The 20,626-nt window shown below is 45.1% G+C and overlaps 1 protein-coding gene across 1 annotated transcript in view; it reads right to left on the bottom strand.

Annotated features, from left to right (window-relative positions):
• Nucleotides 1-20,626, bottom strand: part of SDK2 (sidekick cell adhesion molecule 2) — a 702,247-nt gene that overhangs the window by 139,016 nt on the left and 542,605 nt on the right. Inside the window, exons 34-36 of the mRNA XM_078654263.1 lie at nucleotides 9,522-9,578; nucleotides 7,703-7,804; nucleotides 4,114-4,229 (exon numbers count right to left, since the gene is read on the bottom strand). Of these exons, the coding sequence (XP_078510389.1) occupies nucleotides 4,114-4,229; nucleotides 7,703-7,804; nucleotides 9,522-9,578 (275 nt within the window). The remainder of the gene's footprint in view (nucleotides 1-4,113; nucleotides 4,230-7,702; nucleotides 7,805-9,521; nucleotides 9,579-20,626) is intronic.

Here is a 20,626-nt window from a genome sequence, read left to right as displayed (position 1 = left end):
TGGTGATGTCGAGGCAGAGGAGTTCACAGGAGGAAAGGGAGGGGGAGTTGACTTTAGTAACGGAGAGGTTGCTCCTAAAAATGCATGCAATTCCCCCGCCCGTCTTGCCAGGGGACCTGTCCAGCCTAATGATGTGATAATTGGGGGGGACTAGTATGTCCATAATCGGGGTAGAGGCTTCAGTAAGCCACGTTTCCGTTAGAATGGCTAGGTCCAGATCCATAGCTGAGACGAGATCAGCGATGTCAGAGGAGTGTCTCTGGGCCGATCTGCAATTGAGTAGGATGCATTTGAGTTTGGGAGAGAGAAGGGTGGTCGAGCTTTCTAGAGTGAGTGGAACTTTTCTGAGGTTGTTAGGGACGGAACCTCTGTTGTTGAGTGTTGGGAGCCTCAGAGGGTTTGTAAGAATTGTGGGTATGGGGATGTGTGTGTTGGATATGTGTTTTACCGGACCTGGGCCATAAGAGCATCGGAGAGAGCATAGGTCGCGGTCCGACAGTGGGTTGAGGACACGACGGGGGCGGTGGGAGTTATTGCGAACGGGGATAGTCGGCCAGCGCGGGTGTCGTTGGAGGCGAGGGTATGTAGGGAGGGTGCGTCGTTTGTAGGGTAGAGGGATGGTGGGAGGTAGACTGGGCTGTGAGGAGAGAAGGTCTTTGATTGCGTGGACATCTTTTTTGATTTGTAGAATATCCTCTTTGACTTGTTGGAGGGTGGATAAAGTCAGGTCAGTAGGTGGATTGGGGATGGGGTTGGTGGTGAGAGCCATTGGTGACTGGTTGAGTAGTGAGCTGGAAAGCGGGCAGGGTATCGAGGGGGGGGATATACTAGCGTTGTTGGAAGGTTCTGCGGTGCTAATGAGTGGGATGACATTCAAAGTGTGGGCGTGTTTGTGGGCGAAGGGTGTGGGTGACGTAGGCGGTGAAGGCGGTGGGTGGGAGGCATAGGTAGTGCCGTCAGTGAGAGACGGTGCTGGTGAATAGAAGAGTGAGTGAAGGCTGAAGACAGTGGGGGAGACAGGAGGGTAGTGAGGGCTGAGAATAGGAGGTGGGAGAGAGGGGGATGCTAAGGTAGGGGAGGCGGTATGTTCTGTATGTTTTGTTGGGAGGGTGAGAGTGTCGTGGGTGGGAGTGGGGAGGGAGCTGGGGAGGGAGAGGTGTCTGCTGTGGGGGGGATGGGAGGGGGGGTGGATAAGCTCCGAATGGTGGTGTGATCAGGTGGTGGCGTGTTGTGGGTGAGAGTTGTTATGTCAGGTGTGAGAGTGTCGTGGGTGAGAGTGGGGAGGGAGCTGGGGAGGGAGAGGGGTCTGCCGTGGGGGGGATGGGAGGGGGGGTGGATAAACTCCGAGCGGTGGTGTGTTCAGATGGTGGCGTGTTGTGGGTGGGGGTTGTTATGTCAGGGGGGAGAGGGATGGGGGGTATGAGTGGGGGTAAAAGGGGTCATGTTAGAGGGGCAGCTAGTATAGGAGGTGGAGACATTTGTGACTGTCCTTGGGGAGTGTGGGGCGTTAACAGCAGGTGGGCCATTTAATGGGGTGCTGGGGGTAGAGGTGTTGTAGGTGAGGGCTGCGACGTTAGGGGTGATAGTGCTGGTGGAGTTCTGGGTGGGGGTCCGCAGCTTGGAGAGGTGCTCTTTGAACTTGGGGAACAGGTTGTCTAGTAGTTCCAGGTTCTTGTCCGTGGATTGAATTAGGACAATCCCGTTATTGTAGATAGTAATGGTAGCCCTGCCAGGGAAGAGGCGGGAAGGTGTGATAGAGAGAGTTAGGCCATGAGTTGTTTTCCTGGTGGTGGAGACGGTAAGTAGGGTTAGGAACGCTTTTCTCCATTGGGCTCTGCGTGAGGTGTGGAAGATGATATCAGTATTCAGGGCTCCATTGCCCGGTGAGAAGTAGGTGTCGGCAAAGGGTGTTTCAGGGTGCGACCTCAAGAAGTTATGTTTAAAACGTTTAGTGGCTTTTTTGGTGAGGGTGGAAGGGTAGTTAATTCTAAAAGTGTGCTTGCCGTTGAGCTCCATTTTAGAAAGGCTGTGATGTTGGGTGTAGGAGATAGGACGACAATAAAAACTGTCAGCCGTTGGCAAAGGAGTGACACTAGTGATTGACCAAAAGTATAAGAGGTAGAAGTCAGTGCATCCAGGAACAAACAGTGCGACGGTGCAACTTACATAATGTATCCTATATGCGAGGTAGCAGTCAGCTTACACCATGTACAAAATATGAGAGGTAGAACAGGTTAGGTGTAATCAAATTTACACATCAGAATGTAAGAGGTAGCAGCGGTGTAGTCTAGGTGTAGAAAGTGGCTAGGTGCAGCTTACATGAATAAACGAAGTGAATGAGGTAGAAATAATCAGTGCAACATCGTGAAGTAGCTGACATCGAAGAACCAAATAAAAGAGGTAGCGAAAAGTGAATGATAGGAATAAAGGTGAGATAGGTGCAGGTGCAGCATGAGGTAGCGATTGGTGCAGAACCGGTGAGGGAAAAGTGAAATGGGTGCAGTTTACGCAGAGTGTATAGAATACTAGTAGAGGTATAAAACTGCAATATAGGGCGGTCACTTAATCACACGAAGATACATATACAATACAAATAGCGATCGGTGCAAAAGTAGATTAAATTAAATTATGTGCATGTATATATATCTAAGACACAAGTGGAAGTATAGTACTGCAATAAAGGCCGCAATGAAGGCCTTGCCTGCCGCTAATAAAAGTGTACAATTTAAAAATAGACGTATAATACTAATGATATATCGGACCTACATACATGTGCAGGCAAAAGCAATCTCAGTCACAAATTAGACTAGAGAGCAGCCAGAACTGACTGAGGTAGCGTTCAGTGCATTAAGTACAAATAGAACTATAATACTGCAATAAAAGGCAAACATTCGGTAGTTGAGATTAGTGAAAAGAAACCAGCTTTTAGGGCATGATCATATATATTGCAGAGGACCAGTCCATGATGGCTGCCAAGGATAGAAACCACCAAAGAAAGTTCAGTCTAACCAGTCTAAAATGGCTGCCAAGAAGGGGAGGTAAAGACGACAAGAAAGAGAGAGAAACCAGTCTAAAATGGCCGCCAAAGTATGATAGTCCTCTTTTTGTTGCTGTTATTTTAGGAACAGGGAAAGGCAGCTTCAGTTTCTGTTTGAGCAGGCCAAGATCCTATCTTGCTGGGAGGGAGTCTTATCTCTGTTTTGGTGGTCTTGTGTGGAGGAGTCAAGCTGGGGAGCTTTGTGGGCGTCGAAGGTAAAAGAGGGAGATTTATTGCTACAGCTTTATGGCCCCAGCCATTTTGAACAAAGGAAGGAAGGAAAAAATGTACAGTACCTTCTTGTAGATCTTCTCAGCCTGTATTATGATGTTGCCAGCACAGTGGCGCATGTATTACAAAATACATAACATGGCCAACTCTCAGACCCAAAGCAGACTTCGGGAGATGCACAAAGGAACGCCCTGGCTCTCTGGGCCTCACACACAGACAGTAATATCAAGTACTTGTAGAGCCAGCCCATGTTGAATCCGAAATGTGTATAAGACTTGTGTCAATATAGAAAAAACAAAACCCGATCTTATAATTCATTACATCAGTATATTCATTTGACATATGCTATCTTTATATGCAGAATACACTGCTCCCAGCACAGTATATTCTGTTAGGGTTGAAACATCGACTTCTTTTCCCAGCCAAGAACTACTTCTTGAAAAACTGGTTAAATATTCTTGTTGGGATTTCAATAACTTCACACCCACTTGTAAGGTTTTATCACTTTTTCACCATTCACACCACCATCTTCTGCGTACAAACAGTGCACATGTCAAACAAATCTACTGATGTTGTGAATCAGAAGATTTGGCCTTGTTTTTTGTCTATTGAATTGAAATAAGATCATATGCACATTTTTTGGACTCGTCATTGGGAGTCCCCACAACTAGTTGTTTAGCATAAGGGTGCTGTAAGGAAATCTAGCAGATTATTAGACCGGTTGACAATCCGCAAGGCCAGTAGGCATGGAGAAGAGGCTGCCACGTGGACCGGTCCTTCAGAGGTACCAGTCTGGGGTAGGGCTCTTGATCCACCTGCAATAGAGGGATAGCTCAGAAACATACCTTGTAACCTTGAATGTCCCCATTCTGGGCTTCTGGAGGCGGAGGCTCCCAGGTGATGTCCAGCTGGGTGGCAGTGGCTGTCTGTATGGCGACGTTCTGTGGTGGGGCTGTGGGCACTGCAAAGAAAAAACAACATTAGTGTAGATTGAGGCTTCCATAGGCAAGGGACATGTAATCTATGACGAGGTGGTCAAGTGAAATATATTATACCCCAGGGAGCGTCATTATGTCCAGTCTGGGGAATTTATTGTCAGTTTGATACTCTGGAAAGCTGGAGCAGAGTGAATAATGTGATTTTGGATCCAAATATCCCATATAACTGTAATTTATTCTCACTGATCAAAAACTCCCACAGGTTGGATTTAGCTTCAGAAGGGTAAGTTACCTTCAACATTGAATCAATAACTTGACATCTTTCAGAGATTCTCATACCACACAAATATCTCCTGTCATCTTGTGGCATAAAGTCAATAAGTTACAGGAAATGTGAATACCTGAATCTATGTAAGTTCCATACTCTAAAACAAAGGTGTCCAATTTAGGTCCAGGTGGGTCAGGGCCACACCAGATTTTCAGACTATCCACATAAGATGAATGTGTACATTTGTAGAAAATGAACCTAAAAGGCACTCATTCACATTGTTAGTGGCAGGCTATGTAAACATCTGCCATGGATCCAGTCCTCCTAGACGGCTCTGTTCTAGAAGGAGTAACCCTGGCTCCGATGTTTGGCATCTTGCATAGATTCATGCGTGTCGAAGATGTGCATCTGTAGAAGATACAGGATACAGAAGGCCTATCTTGCTTGCTTATAGAACTATAGTTCTGCAGTTTTCTATCCTAAACCCATACACACGTCTTTCTTCAACAGGCGTTTAGCACCTAATGCCATGGTTTCAGAAAAAGCAAGCTTGTAAATCTATCATAACACCCCGCTGTGGAAGGACACCTCATTTATCTTTAGCAATTCAACGGGATCAGCAGGCGTCTAGCGCTCTAATCTAAACGTTATCCAAGCGCAGAATCAAATCGGCAGCTGGATAAATTCAGAGCCTTCCTAAATGTCACAAAATGCATTACCTACAGGGGCCCTATTATGTATACGGTGCACTTTCCCTGTTTGCGCCCGGCATACCTTAAAACAGGTGCGCCGGGGCGCAAACAGGGAAAGTGTGCCACATTACATAGAATGTGCTGCCCTAAGGCAACCGTGAAGGTGTGTTGCCCCCAGGGCTGCACATTCAGGTGGAAAACTGAGGGGTTTTGAAGCAGCCGCTCGGTGTTTCACTGTGCAGGCGGTAACCCACCTGTACTTTTAAAGTGGATTAGAGAACCCCTTGCAGGCGGGAGCAGTGAGTGACTGCACCCACCTGCAAGGGGATGTCTGGCGGGCAAAGGGCCCCCTTTTCCGCCCTCTGGAGGGCTGCCATCAGCCCTCTGACAGCTTCTTTGCCCCTGCGCCCGCATCTATAATAGAACGCAGGTGCAGAGGCAAAGAGATTCTCTCACCCCGATGCAAATGAGGGAACACCCTCTTGAGAAAGCGCTGGTGCTGTATGTGTGCCAATGCTTTCAGTATTACAGAAGTGGCCGCACAAGCGTCTGCAGACCCCTTCTGTTATACCAAAGTGCCCCGGGATCACGCATAGCAGGCGCAAACGTCTATTGCACCTCTGGGGCACTTGTGTAAGACGGTCTCAGATGTCGACTGGTTAGGTGCTCCATAACCTAGCTGCAATAGACAAGAAGGGTTGTTCCCTTACTTCTTCATGGTGCTACTTTTCATAGAACGTGAATGCAACTTCTACTGTCTGCTGATAGCACACCACACAGCAGCACCCTCTTGTGCTGCCTAAGGTAATGTAAAACACAAACACTGGATAAGGAGCTTGACATATTTAATAGATTTGCATACACTCCCCTCCTGCCATCATATGACTGGATTCTACCAGAACGAAGTAGATGTGTAAATATGAATCTATAGAAACTCTATGGCATCGCAAAGGGTTGTTCAACAAGGAAAGGATGGCTGGATCAAGACAACGCTTAACCCCTTCGCTGCGGCGGCTATTCCGCCGCAGCGCTAAGGGGGAGGCGGGGCGCGGCGGTCCCGCGCTCACGACGGAACCGCTCCGTCACGGCCCTCGTGTGAGCTGTGCTTGTGACGGAACGGTTCCATAACGGACCCGCCCGCCCATTAGAACGTCAGCGCAGGCGCGGAATTCACGCCGCGCAGGCGCAGCGAGCGGGGCGTGACGGAACCGTTCCGTCACCAGCACAGCCCACCCGAGGCTCGTGACGGAACGGCTCCGTCACGAGCAAGGGAGGGGTTACAAGAATCCACAAAACATACATTTGCATATATTAAATCTAAGTGAAATCATGTATGTTGACAGTGGTTATCCCAAATAATCTGAAATGGATGCAGACATCCTAATTCTTCATTGGTAGACACCTTTGTTGTACCAGGACCGATACCACATGTCGGAGCAACAAATGCGGCGAGAATCCATGATTTTCAGCAACACATACCTTACAGGGCCAAAGATTGGTGTTTGTTTTTTAACACCAGAATGATTGATGCCAAAGTGTATCTGAGTCTCTCGTGCAGCCCTCAGGACCCTGCTCTGCTGGGATAATGATGGTGTGACAGTGTCTCAAATGGGCAAGTCTGGATGGAGGGAGGGTCCCCCTCTTGAGGTAGTGAAGAATGTGGCAGCACCACTTGATTAAGGAGTTTCCCATGGCCACCCACGCCCTCTCCCAAAGGTCACCATGGCGAGGAGTACTAACTGTGCCCACTTCCTGGGTGAGGTACCATTAGTGCGTTCCGTGAGGGCTTTCTGGACTCCATCTGTAATACACCAGAGGTGCACAGCCATGTTACACATGGTGGTAAAAAGGTCCTCACGGGCTTCTTTAACTGACATGTCTCGGGCAGTGACAATTGCAAATGATGGAATACTAACCTCACACTGTACAGGAGCTAACACCTCATGCATGCAGTGGGTTTACCTACTTCTTCTGTAATACCAATGTGCCCAGGAGTACTATAAAGGGTGTAAATGCCCACTTCTCTGGGAGACACGTTCATAATACATCCGATGATGCTTCTATCCAGAACATGTCTTAGAATGGATAACACTGATTCCACCAGTCATTCTGGATTAAGGCCAAAATGTGCACAGTTGTGTTGAGTCCCCGATTACCCCAGCTTCCAGTGCAAGCAAAGACCAGGCCTCTGGTACCAATGCCAGGGGGCTGGGACCATGTATGAATGTTTGCTATCACCCTGAAGACAGAGAAAGGTGAGTCCATCATCATAACACTGACAGTCTAGTTCTCACTCCCTCATCCTGATGCAAAATACAAAAGTGACATAATCTACATCCTAGTCAAAAATATTACAACACTCAGTAATATTTAACAAGGGGCACAACCTTGATATTGGCAGAGGAAAGTTGTTGGAGTGTCAGGTACTATTTGTTAAAATCCCACTAAAAGGCCTCTCTTTTTGTGTCATTTTTGTCACTCTCCCAACATCCCATTCGAAAGACATAAAAATGTCACCTGTGCATGTTTGACTCACCCGCTTCTCCAACGAACACTTCCTGTGGTGTGCTGAATGGCCCCTCTCCGGCGGCGTTGTACACACTCATCCGGATCTCGTAGCGCTTGTGTTTGCTGAGATCTACGAAGGAATGGCACAGTCAAGTACATTAGTCACAAGATGATGCTTGACATAAGGGCTTTGCAAAAGTGCACAATGAGACTGGAGCATTCTAAGTCAGGACTGACCACGTGACCTCCCAGATCCCTGCGTAATAGGGCAAGCGCGCGAATCAGGATACTGCGGCACGAAGGAAGTTCGTATCGGATTCCTGCCTTCGTCACTGCTGCTGTTACCCAATGAGGATTCACGACCACAGCAATGAATGAAGCTTCAGGGCAGGGGCCCTATACCTTCTTTACTTCTAATAGACTAGTTTACTGACAGCACAAGATTTGGGAGTATGGCAGTCCATGCTTTCCTTGTTAGCTAGCAAACATCAAACATGCTGGCCTTTTCCATCAGACATCAGCCAGGCAGACAAGAAACATTTCCTATCATTATCCCAGCAAGGCTTTCATAAAACGTATTGCTCTGTTTTCATGTGGGTTCTTAAAGACCCAAACCCTTTGGGCTGCAGAAAAAGAACAAACATATCAATCTCGTTGTCTGACAGAGAAGTAGCTGTCTGAAACATCCAGCACAGAGCAGCAGTTCATACTCCAGCACCAAATGCTGCCTTGCCTGTCACGTCACGGCTGCATGGCATTCTGGGAAAGTGCTTCTAAAATGGAAGCCATTCCAAGAAACGCAAACATTAAGTGAGCAAAAATTAAAACTAAAGGAGGGCGCACATGGAAATCTGACTCCAAGGAAAGGTGATTGTTGCAAACGGGCAGAATGTTTTGCCAGGTCGGTATCAACTCACTACAGCAACTGATAAAGCCCGTACATGATTTATGTACAGAAATGTGAAGTCACACTATGAAGTACAATAAAACAATGCACAGTAGACGGCTCGACTGTAAGGGCCTCAAGAAGGGTCTGCCTATAACAGGGGACAACAGACTAGAAACAAGGAGCCACTGTTGGTAGCAAACAAGTGTCATATTATGACACATGAACATAATAACAAGCAGATGAATGCATAAAAGTTCCTTTTTTGACAAGAGTTCTAATCCTGGTCAATTTAGTATCAGTAAATATTTTATAAAAAATGACAGAATAAAGCGAAGTGTGGCTGAACTAATGGAAAGGGTGGAAGATTTAACTTGTGAAATAAAAGAAAAGGAGACTTTTTGCTCTACATTTTAACCAACTATAGATTTTAAATAAACAAGAAGGAAGTGATTGAGGATAATATGCACACATTTAAAGGGTAGTAGGTTAGGCCTAAAAATAAAGTAAATGCAAATACAATATTAAAACCACGCTGGGATTAGCAAAACGGGTAATTCTTGGATCAGCTACCAAGTGAGAGAAATTGGATACTATTGGGACCCTCCCCACTCTACACTTTTTTATCGCTCCAAGTGCACTCATTAGGAGCTACAGTTCTACATTAATTTCAGTTAAAAGCATTAAACACCAAAACCACCATTCACTTTTTTTTAAAGTAATGTTAAATAAATATATGAATCTAAATAGGGCATCCATGGGGTGACTTATCTCAACAGGTCCCTCTCTCTTCAAGGATACAAGCAGGTTCTGAATTAGCACCACTTAAAATAACTGACTTCCCCCCAGGCCTGTCTTGACATTTCAGCCACGTACACCAAAGGCCAGTGTAACTCTGCTGCCACTCTCACGTTCCTTTATCGTTTCACATGAAGCATTGCTATGAAAAGGTCGGACTTACTGTCCAGTTCGTATTGGGTCAAGCTGGTCTCACTCAGGTTCCGGATGTTATACACAGCTGCGCGTGGCGAGGGAGGCAAGAGCAGTGAGGGAAGGTTAGTTACAAGACAAAACACTGTCAACAGGCAAGCAGGACAGAAGCATCAGTACACAGCAGCGCAAGGCCCGAGGCAGGCACATCTCTCAGTGGGAGGGGGAGCAGCAGGGGAGGTTCACGACGTGTGTAAACTCCATAAAAAACACTGTTAAATACAAATGCTAACATGCCGTATGTTCATTAAGTAGCTCCTAATGTTAGGAGCTCACATGTTTGTAGATATTCAGGGCCTGATTTTAAGTTGTATGGATGGTTGCTCCGGTCACAAACGTGACAAATATCCCATCCGTCTTATTAAAAGTGCCACAGTGCACTTGCAGTAAGGTTGACAGAACAAATTTCATGTTTGTGACAAAAAAAAAGAAAACCGTCCGCCAAAATCCAATTCAGGCCCTCAGTTTTGTCGGACATTGGAACGGGCCTCTGGTGGTGGACAACGTGATTCGACCTGGATCCCGCAGTTTAGTAAAATGAGAATGCAAGGAACTCAGAGGCAGATTTACAAGCCCCTTGCGCCACTTTTGCGTCATTTTAACATGGGAAAAGTGACGCAAAAGTGGCTCGTAAATCTGCCCCTCAGGGTTCTGGGATTTTGCGTCGGGCAATAGTCCCAGACTACGAACACTATGATTTTCCCGGGATGCCGACAATAAAAACGTAGGGTGTAGTTCTACACAATAGCCACCAGGTGACAGGATTGTATCATAAATGGAATTAGGTCTGACACCTTTGATTTGAAAGCTGTCTGTAGCTTTAGTGAGCTAGGAAATATTTCTAGCGGGGTGGATTCAGGAACTTTTGATTAGAAACAATTAACCATAGCTAACTATATAATTAAACAACGCAAAGACAGAATATTTAGCCCAAAAAGTACATTCGGACAGAGGGTAGCCAGGGGCGTCGTCGAGACGCTTAAATGACTGTTAATGTACACATTGGCGCGTCTGGTTCTCATCCAGTGCTTCACATGTTCAACCCGTTTCAAATGACTCTTGATTTTGTAAGAACTTTTTAAAAACAAGGCGAGAGTGATGCGTCCAGGATCACACAATGTGGTGTAGTACGGATAAAGGGACTGAGACGTGTTAAATTACCACTATCGACAGCATATCTATCCAGGCTATGCTTGCAACATTTTACGCTTAAAGTTGAGGAGTGTAGGCTGGGTCTTGGAGCACCAGACCCCCTATTATTGATGTAAAGGGGGAGCAATAGAGCAGGAGCAGTGAAAACACCCAAAGATAGTTTCTCATACAAAGCTAGTGTGATCCGGCTTTGCACTAAATGAAACCAAAGGAAAGGACGACAAGTAGAATATGCTGCAATATTCCTTTGTATTGAGAGAGCACAAGTTTGAAAAAATGTATAAGTACGCCATATTTACAAGCACGTAGTTAGTTTAAACATGTTTTGCACACGAGTGTTTTATATTCAATAGCGAAATGTATAGAATGTTAAGTAGAGTAACCATAATTATAACGGTGTGAGATTAAATGTAGAAATGTTGGAGTATATGTGAAAACCTCATGGTTCTCTCATGTTAAAAGAGTCATGTCCGAATTAAATGTAACTTTGGATTCCAGTATTTTGTGTAGGCCTTAGGGCAATTCACAGCAAACCTGAACGTGCTGCTAAAATAATGTGAGATAAAGTTGACATGGTTCTTTCAAAATGTACTATTGAACTTAGGGTTAAAAGTATATGCTTTATAGATGTGTTATTTTAGAAACGTATGCTAGTTAAGAATGTTTGCTGTTTAAATCAAGTTAACGTTTTAAGAGTGCAGGAACCTGCTGCATGTAAATCAAGTAGGCCAGAACAGATAATGTCATGTAGTTTAAATCGTCATGTGCTCGTTAGAGGAGAGGTCGTGAGGTGTCCAGTATGGAGCTCTGAGAGTGTTTTATGGCCTAAGATATGGTGAAGTCTGGAATTTGAGGCCCACTGCAGGACGAGCTGTATGCAGGTGCGAGGGTCCTAATCAGCTCGAATGAAAGGGACTTTGTTCAGTGGCGCCTTGCGCAGGCCTGTAGGAGTTTCCAGGAATTTCAGGGGGTATCAGCGCACTGAAGAAGCCGCCTGGGAACCAAGGTCAACTATAACGAGGGTCTTCAAGAGTACCATCATGGAGTTTACCGCGCAAAGATGTACCACGTGAGGGGCGTCTCAAGGGGCGTTTCTATTGGAAATGTGATTTGGTATTAGGGAAAGTGACCCGGGAGGAGAGGAGAGCAGATGATTTTGGGAGCCTAAGGAAGCGGATGGGTAGGCAGTTAGGCTGATCAGGAGAGACCCATTATCAGAGAAGAGACAAAGAGAAGTGCGTGATCTTCTTAGGAAGTCACCACGGCTGACACCTAGAGGGTTAAGATCTTGCTAAGTAGGGATGTCACTTAATATAGTGTAGGGACAGACTAACCTTAATTTTCTTTTCTGTAATGACTTTGAGGTTGCAACTTGTATCCATTTTGGCAACGCTGATGGTTTTCGAACTTGTACTTATTATTCTGTTTTTCAGACTCAGACTATTCAAAAAGTTCATGTTCATAGTGATACCGATCTACCTCTTGAATCTCATTTTGAGAAGTTTGTATCTTCAGTTATCTTTGACTTTATATTAAATCTTTAAAACTTAATTTTGGTCAGTGGTCATTTAGAGTGGTGTAAGTTCTTAAATTGATTGTTTACTGCGAGATTACCTTTTACTCAAGACAGGTACCAACGATTCAGTCGACAGGAAATGGGATTTGGTAAGATAATTAGTAACCAGTAATCCCGAGTTAGCAGTTGGTAGCAGAGTGAGGATGGTTATCTTCTTGAGGAAGGTAATCTAGAGAGGTTAGTTTACCCCAAGGCCCGAGACGCCGAGAGACGAGCAGCGGAAGAATCGTGTGCCGAAAGGTGCAGACGGTGCGAGAAAAGCAGCAGTATCGGAGAGTGAGTATAAAAAGGGTCATGCGTGAACAGATTGCGGTGTTTTGTGTTGTATTTGTATTGTAATGTCTTGCGGAGTTGAATGCCTGTAGTGTGAAAGAGAGAAGGTTGTGAGCGCGCGCAACCTGGTAAACTGGTAACCTGGTAAACGGGTGAACTGGTGAAATCTTAAGTTCAGGCCAGAGCTTAAGTGGTTTTGGGTGTATCGAACATCCAGGGTAGTTGTCGACCATAGTACGGAGGTCACGAGGTACCATTGACCGCCGTGGATCCAAGATAGGGGGAGTGTAAGAGTGAGTGTATGAGTAACGGACGCTGGTCGAAAGTTACTGCGTGTGAGTAACCTATCGGAGAAGGCGATTGTCTGGAAGTAAACGGAAAGACATTTCGCCAAGTTAGGGTGACAACTACAGAAAGACTGTGGGCGTACAGTCAAAGAAAGGTGATCGCTTGGATGGAAGTAATCATTTTTCAGAGTATGAATGGGATGCGTGCATGACCGAGGAGACGAGCTGAGAAAGGAGGGGAACTGCTGCGAAGGGGGACGGGTGACGTCGGCTAGAGCCGCGCTCTGATTGAGCGGTTGGTGTGACGTTAGCTAGAGCCGCGCTCTGGTTGGGCGGCTAGCGTGACGTCGGAGGAAAGCCGCGTACGGATAGGCCAGTTAGTGAGAACGGCGCTGAGATTGGTGGAGAGTCATCAGGAAGTAAACAAACGCGGAGAAAAGAGAAATCATGAAGTGTTTTAAGTGTTTGAAAGGGATTTTTAAACGTAAACGAAGTGAACATTATTACGGGGAAGAGGCTCCCCCAGAGGGTACGCCAGCTCATTATATGGCAACGAATGTGGGGCTGCATACGATATTGTGGATTGGGGCTTGGAATAAGCTTACGGAAGGGAATGAGGAAATGCAGTTCCCGAGGTACGGGACGTTTAAATTAGAGGTGTTACATCGGCTAAAAGCAACCATGTCCTCATTGAAACCCTCGCCCAGACCAACACAGTTTGAGGCTCTTAATGCATGGATTAAGGCTGCACACGACCGAAATTTGAACAGGCGTCAACAAAGGCTGACGCGATCGGTAAGGGCAGTGCGAGATTCCAAATGGGATGAGGAGGAAAAGCGTTGGAGGGTACGGACTATTGAGGTGGAGAAAATGTATCCGATGAGGGAGGTGTCAGGAGGAGGAAACCTCATGGAAGAAGACGAGGAAAGCGAGTCGGAGGACAATCTGATAAACAGATTGTTAATGGATAGACCACCTCCGAGAGTGGGATTGATAGAAGATAGAGGGCTCGCAAGGGAAGATGGGAATGAGATAGAGGGATATACGACAAAGTAGTGTATGCAAGACCTTGCAAATACATCCCCGTTAGGGCACTCCAAGTTCGCAAAGAAAATTTTGCTTCACGTTGTATCGGAAAAGTTTTTATTTGGATTTAAACATTCGATATTGAAGTCATATCAATGTAATTCATTCCATTATGTAGACACATGAACTGTTCTCCGATGCATTTCGGGCCGGAGGCCCTTTGTCAAGGAGCGCTGTGGAGGGAGACAGAAAACGCTGCAGTGAGACTTTTGAAAGTCGGGTGAAAAGGCGGGATTTTTAAACGTGTCTAAGTGGGGGTTGGAAAAATAATCAATCGACGTGTCTAAAGGATGTGTGCATGGGGGCGTGAGGGGAGCATTTAATCGCCAAAGAGTGAGCTGAAGCGAAGGATCAAACTGAGTTACTTACTTAGTTCTTGCGCGTAGCAGAGTTCAACACGGCTGTGAAGTCTGTGTGAATGGCGTTCATGCCGGTAGGCTTATGAACCCACGTGATTAGAACTGGGCGGGTGCACGCGCGGGGTGATGAAAATAAACAACGGTGCTTAAGCTTAAAGCCTGGAGTGGCGGCCATCTATGAAAGTGATAAGTGATGAAATAATAGGTGAAATAATAGGTGAGCGATCAAGGAGCAATATACAAAATACAAAATACAATGCATTATGTTTTAAAGGTAACAACTGTATTCTATGCGGTCATTGAGACCGAACGGCTTCTGAGTTTGTAACAAATAAATCCACTCTAATTCACGTTTTAACAATTGTTTGTTATTGTCAACTCCTTCTCTCTTGATGACAATTTCCAAAACGATGAATTTGAGTTGTGCGATGGTGTGACGTGATTCTGCAAAGTGCATGGCAATGTTCGATTTTTCCTGTTTTAATCGAATGTTCGATTTATGTTCATTTAATCGGGTTTTGATTTTGCGTTCCGTTTTCCCTACATAGAGTTTCCCGCAGGGACATTTCAAGGCATATATCAAATTCGTCGAATTGCATGTTGCGTCAACCTGTAATTTAATGGAGTGCCCCTTCATTGGATGTTGGATTGTACTGCCCTTAATGATACAATTGCAATGACTGCAGTTTAAACAGGGTTGAGTTCCTCGATGTGGTCTACTGGTGTCGGTGGGAGTGGGTTTTGACAAGATTTCTTTCACATTCTTACTCCTGGTATAAGCAAACAAGGGTGGCTGGTCAAATATGCCCTGAAAATCAGGTTCGGCTTGTAAAATGGGCCAGTGTTTTAAAATGATTCTCTTGTAGATTGGACTTGCTGTGGAGAATTTAGAAACCAGTACCATCTGTGATTTGTTGTCCTTCTCAACCTTTTTTAAGCAGTCTTGTCTGGACATCTTCAAGACGCGGTTGTATGCGTCATCCAGTACATTGTCAGGGTAACCTCGATTGGTGAATCGTTCACGCATTTCTTTGAGACGTGAGGTGAGTATATGTTCGTCGGATACGATCCGTTTTACACGTACCATTTGGGAAAATGGTAAGTGTTTCTTAAGAGCACCTTGATGAAAGCTGGAATAGTGCAGGGTATTATTGCGGTCGGTGGATTTTCTATATAGGTCAGTGATGAACCCTTCAGGGGTGCTGGTGATGTTTACATCTAAAAAGGGGATAGATGTATCACTGATGAGCCATGTCAGCTGGATGCGTGAATCTTTAGTGTTGATCTCAGTAAGCACTTGATTCAAAGTCTCTTTTGTGTCTGACCACATTATAAACAAATCGTCTATGTAGCGCGCATACATTCTAGAATGTTTTTGAAATAGTTCATTGGTGTATATATGTTGTCTTTCAAAGTTCTCCATGTAAATATTGGCATACGTGGGAGCAGCGCAGTTTCCCATCGCCATCCCGGATAGCTGCAGATACCATTTGTCATTTGCTTGAAAGTAGCTGTGGTAAAGCGTAAAAATCATTAACTCTAATAGAAATGATTGCATGGACGTGTCGATGTTGCTGTTGAGTAGAGCATGTTCGAAAGCTTCAATGCCTCCCAGGTGTGGTATAGAGGTGTAGAGGGAACTCACATCGGCAGTACATAAGATGTAAGATTTATGCTTATTGGTAGGTGTGGCAGCTAGTTTGTTTAAGAAGTCAGCAGTGTCCCTGATGTAACTGGTGGTATTGGTGACAAACGGTTGTAGATACTTATCAATCAGTTTCCCAGTCGTTTCGTGTATGGATCCTTTAGTGGACACGATCGGCCTGAAAGGAGGGTCATTGAGGTTCTTGTGTATTTTGGGACATATGTGGATGGTAGGGCTTCTCGGGTAATCCTGCAGTAAGTACTTTTTTGTGCGATCTTCTATTGTGCCTGCTGTGTAAGCAGTGATGACAATGTCTTTTAAAATACTTTGAAATTCATTGGTGGGATTATAGTCGAGTTCCATGTAAATGGATGAGTCTTGTATATGTTCGTTCAGCTTCTGAGTGTACATGGTGGAGTTGAGTATCACGAGAGCTCCTCCTTTGTCGGCCTTTACACATCGGATCTTAGTATTGTTTGCCAGGGATTTCAAAGTGTCTCTGTCCTTCTTTGATAAGTTTTGTTGTTTAGCCGACTTTCTAAAGTTGATTTTTTGGACATCTTTATGTACGAGCGTCTCGAAGAGATCGATGCTCTTATGACTTTGTGGTGCCTGGTAAGAACTAGGGGGGCGGAGGCCACGAAGTTCATCAACTTTATCGATGGTTTTTGTTGGCAAAATGTTGTCAAAAAAGTGACGAAGTTTGATTTTTCTGGTGAGTTTGAATGTACTCACTTCTAGTTCGAGCAAGTTGGTAGCTGTAGTAGGGATGAATGAAGTGCCTTTCTCAAGCAGAGACATTTGGTAATCAGGAATGGTCACATCTGATATGTTAATAACTAAGTGTTCTTTCTTGGTTTCACGGTCTTGGTGGCCGTGCTCCGAGTTGCTGGAGGGCTCTTTTCTCTTTCCTTTTCTTTTGTTTTGGCTCCTCCTGAGTCGTCGAGTTGATCCGGACTTATATCTAAAAAATGAGGTGTAGGGGTTTGTTCGTGATGGGTAGTCGAAGTGCTAGCTTGATCACTACTTGTTTTAGTTCTCGATGTTGTTGGTTGGCGGGATGTTCTATAGTTGGAATCCGTATCTGACGATGACGTGTCTGTTTGGGTGTTAGGTGGTTTATTGCGGCGTCTCTGGGCGTACACGTCTGCCCACGAGTACACTTCATCCAGCTTGTAATCAAGCGTGTCCCTTCGAAATTTCCTCACTTTACGTTCATTTATTTCGTTTTGATGTTTATCTAAGGTGTTCTTGATATCTTGAAGGGTGGAAGTTAATTCTTCAGGGGTCATCATGTTATTTAGTTCCTGATCAATCTCCTTGATTTCCATTTCTAGTTCCTTAAGGATTCCAGCTAATTCCTCAACTATTAAAAGTATCAGGTCTAAACTGCATTTATTGAGTATCCCATTCCATTTAGTCAAAAAGGTTTTTGAGTTTTTGCACAGAGAAGGCTTTAAGGCTATCCGTAGACCACGAGGGATCCTGAGTGCTCGATGGTACTTCAACAACGTGCTCGCGTGGAGCTTTTGATTAATGTGGCGCTTAGATAAGTAAAGTAATTGTTTAATGCATTGCTCCTTGTTGCGGCGGGTAGTAGTGAAACTTGTGTCTTCCTCGATCAGCGAATATATACGTTGTTTTTCAGTGTCATCGTATGCTAGAGTGTGAGCTCTAGCATCGGTACTTTTGCTGATTTCTTCAAACTGCATTGTGGGTTGATTGGCGTGCTGACCACCGTCGGCGGAATAATAACTTGACACGAGAAAAGGAACTCGGTGGTGCACTGCTAGTTAATCAGTGGTATAGTCAAAGTTAACGGGTGCTCCTACGGGTGGTGTCTTCCGTCAGACACTTTGAAACATGACAAAGTAGTGTATGCAAGACCTTGCAAATACATCCCCGTTAGGGCACTCCAAGTTCGCAAAGAAAATTTTGCTTCACGTTGTATCGGAAAAGTTTTTATTTGGATTTAAACATTCGATATTGAAGTCATATCAATGTAATTCATTCCATTATGTAGACACATGAACTGTTCTCCGATGCATTTCGGGCCGGAGGCCCTTTGTCAAGGAGCGCTGTGGAGGGAGACAGAAAACGCTGCAGTGAGACTTTTGAAAGTCGGGTGAAAAGGCGGGATTTTTAAACGTGTCTAAGTGGGGGTTGGAAAAATAATCAATCGACGTGTCTAAAGGATGTGTGCATGGGGGCGTGAGGGGAGCATTTAATCGCCAAAGAGTGAGCTGAAGCGAAGGATCAAACTGAGTTACTTACTTAGTTCTTGCGCGTAGCAGAGTTCAACACGGCTGTGAAGTCTGTGTGAATGGCGTTCATGCCGGTAGGCTTATGAACCCACGTGATTAGAACTGGGCGGGTGCACGCGCGGGGTGATGAAAATAAACAACGGTGCTTAAGCTTAAAGCCTGGAGTGGCGGCCATCTATGAAAGTGATAAGTGATGAAATAATAGGTGAAATAATAGGTGAGCGATCAAGGAGCAATATACAAAATACAAAATACAATGCATTATGTTTTAAAGGTAACAACTGTATTCTATGCGGTCATTGAGACCGAACGGCTTCTGAGTTTGTAACAAATAAATCCACTCTAATTCACGTTTTAACAATTGTTTGTTATTGTCAACTCCTTCTCTCTTGATGACAATTTCCAAAACGATGAATTTGAGTTGTGCGATGGTGTGACGTGATTCTGCAAAGTGCATGGCAATGTTCGATTTTTCCTGTTTTAATCGAATGTTCGATTTATGTTCATTTAATCGGGTTTTGATTTTGCGTTCCGTTTTCCCTACATAGAGTTTCCCGCAGGGACATTTCAAGGCATATATCAAATTCGTCGAATCGCATGTTGCGTCAACCTGTAATTTAATGGAGTGCCCCTTCATTGGATGTTGGATTGTACTGCCCTTAATGATACAATTGCAATGACTGCAGTTTAAACAGGGATATACACCACTCCCTATATCGGAATGGACACCTAGCAAAGGCGGAGAAACACCTCCAAACAACACTGTACAGAGTGTAGTGGGAAGGTTTGTGGTGCAGAAAACGCCAACCACAGAAAGGGTTGAGTCTGTGGGATTGCCAGACGCTCTTCAAGTGCCTGTTACCATAGGACCCATAGTTTCGATCTATAATTCTGAGAGAGATAGAGGGGAACAACAAAGGCAATTGGATAGGGAAAGGGTTGAGATGGAAAGGAGGAATAATGTGACGAATGCATGGAAACAATTGCCAGGTTCGGTAACATGGAATACCCCATTAGACACAACTGTCGGTCCCAATTCAGAACAGGGAGGTCCGAGAGGACCAATGGATCTAAGGGGACCGCGGCCAAGATCTTTTTCAGAGTTAAGAGCTGATTTGAGGGAATGGGACGGGTCCATAGTATCTCCGAGTAACAGGACAAGAACGGAACCAGAGTGGGAAAGCAGGGGTAACGGGACTGTATCTCATTGTGGGGCCAGCGAAAGCAGTCAGGGCCGGGAAGGCCAAAGTCAAGAGAATAGAGGGGATGCATGTCCTACAAATCAGAGAGAACAGCCGGAACAAAATACTAAGATTGTAGAATGTGAGGAAATGTCCCGTCTCTGGGGGAACGGAGGAGATGAGGCGGTACGGGCTTTTCAGAATAGGTTTAGGTGCCTTCATCATACACTTGGGGAAGACGTTCAACATTGGAGAAAGGAGAACAGCGATAGGTCCCGCCACGCCTCGAATAATCAGGAATCACAGGGAAGTAGGGAAGAAAGAGGGAGTAATAGAACCTCTTACCCTCTATCCCGTGAAACTAGCCAGGATGGAGGAGCTAAATTGAGTGTCTTGAAAGCTGAAATAAAGGCAAAAAGGCTTGATGTTACCAGTTTAAAATCAGATGTTGATGAGATAATAGATGGAACATTGCCTTTGGAAAGGATAGAATTGTATGAACAGGATGAGTTATTGTTCATGGCAAAGGATATTACTAGGAAAGCTAGAGCGTTTCATGAAAAACTGACTGATTTGGCAGACAAGTATGCCGTGGATTTGTCTAGGACAAGGGCATTGCAGAGCAACCACAGATTACAGTACGCAGACCAAGATCTAGATGAGAAGAGAACTACTGGATTAAAAACACACATAAGAGAGTTGGTAACAGGGATAAGAGTGTGGAGAGAACTGGATAAATGGGAAGAAAGGTGGTCGAAAAAGGGCACAGTTAGGCGAAGTACAAATGTGATGACCCCTGAGGGAAGGGTAATGCAGATGGAGGCATTCCCTTTGCGAGAAATATCAAATGGAAATTATGTACATGTGCCCTGGAGTAGAGGAGACTTAGCCGCATTTACCAACTCATTTCCGAAGTTGCGGGACAATCCAGTCGAATGGTATAAGCAGGTAGAGAGGTTCGTTAAAATCTCGAAAGTACTGTGGATAGATTTGAACACGTTGTTTGACATCGTGGTCCCATCTGATTTGTGGACCCCGTGCAAGACTAGTGTCGAATGGCCAAATGCTGAACCATTGAGGGATGCTCGAACAAATGGACCATCTGAGATTGTCATGCGAAAGTATGAAAGGGTAATAGCATGGCTGAAAGATAAGGTACCACCACAGGATATAGATTGGGTAAAAATAGACCGAACAAGGCAGGAACCCAAGGAGACAGTTCACGAGTTTTATGAAAGATTGTTGAAAACATT

The sequence above is a fragment of the Lissotriton helveticus genome, chromosome 7, assembly GCF_964261635.1.
Source record: "Lissotriton helveticus chromosome 7, aLisHel1.1, whole genome shotgun sequence".
Classification (NCBI taxonomy): Eukaryota; Metazoa; Chordata; class Amphibia; order Caudata; family Salamandridae; genus Lissotriton; species Lissotriton helveticus.
The sequence above is the reverse complement of the archived record's forward strand: the minus strand, read 5'-3'. Positions and strand labels throughout refer to the sequence as shown.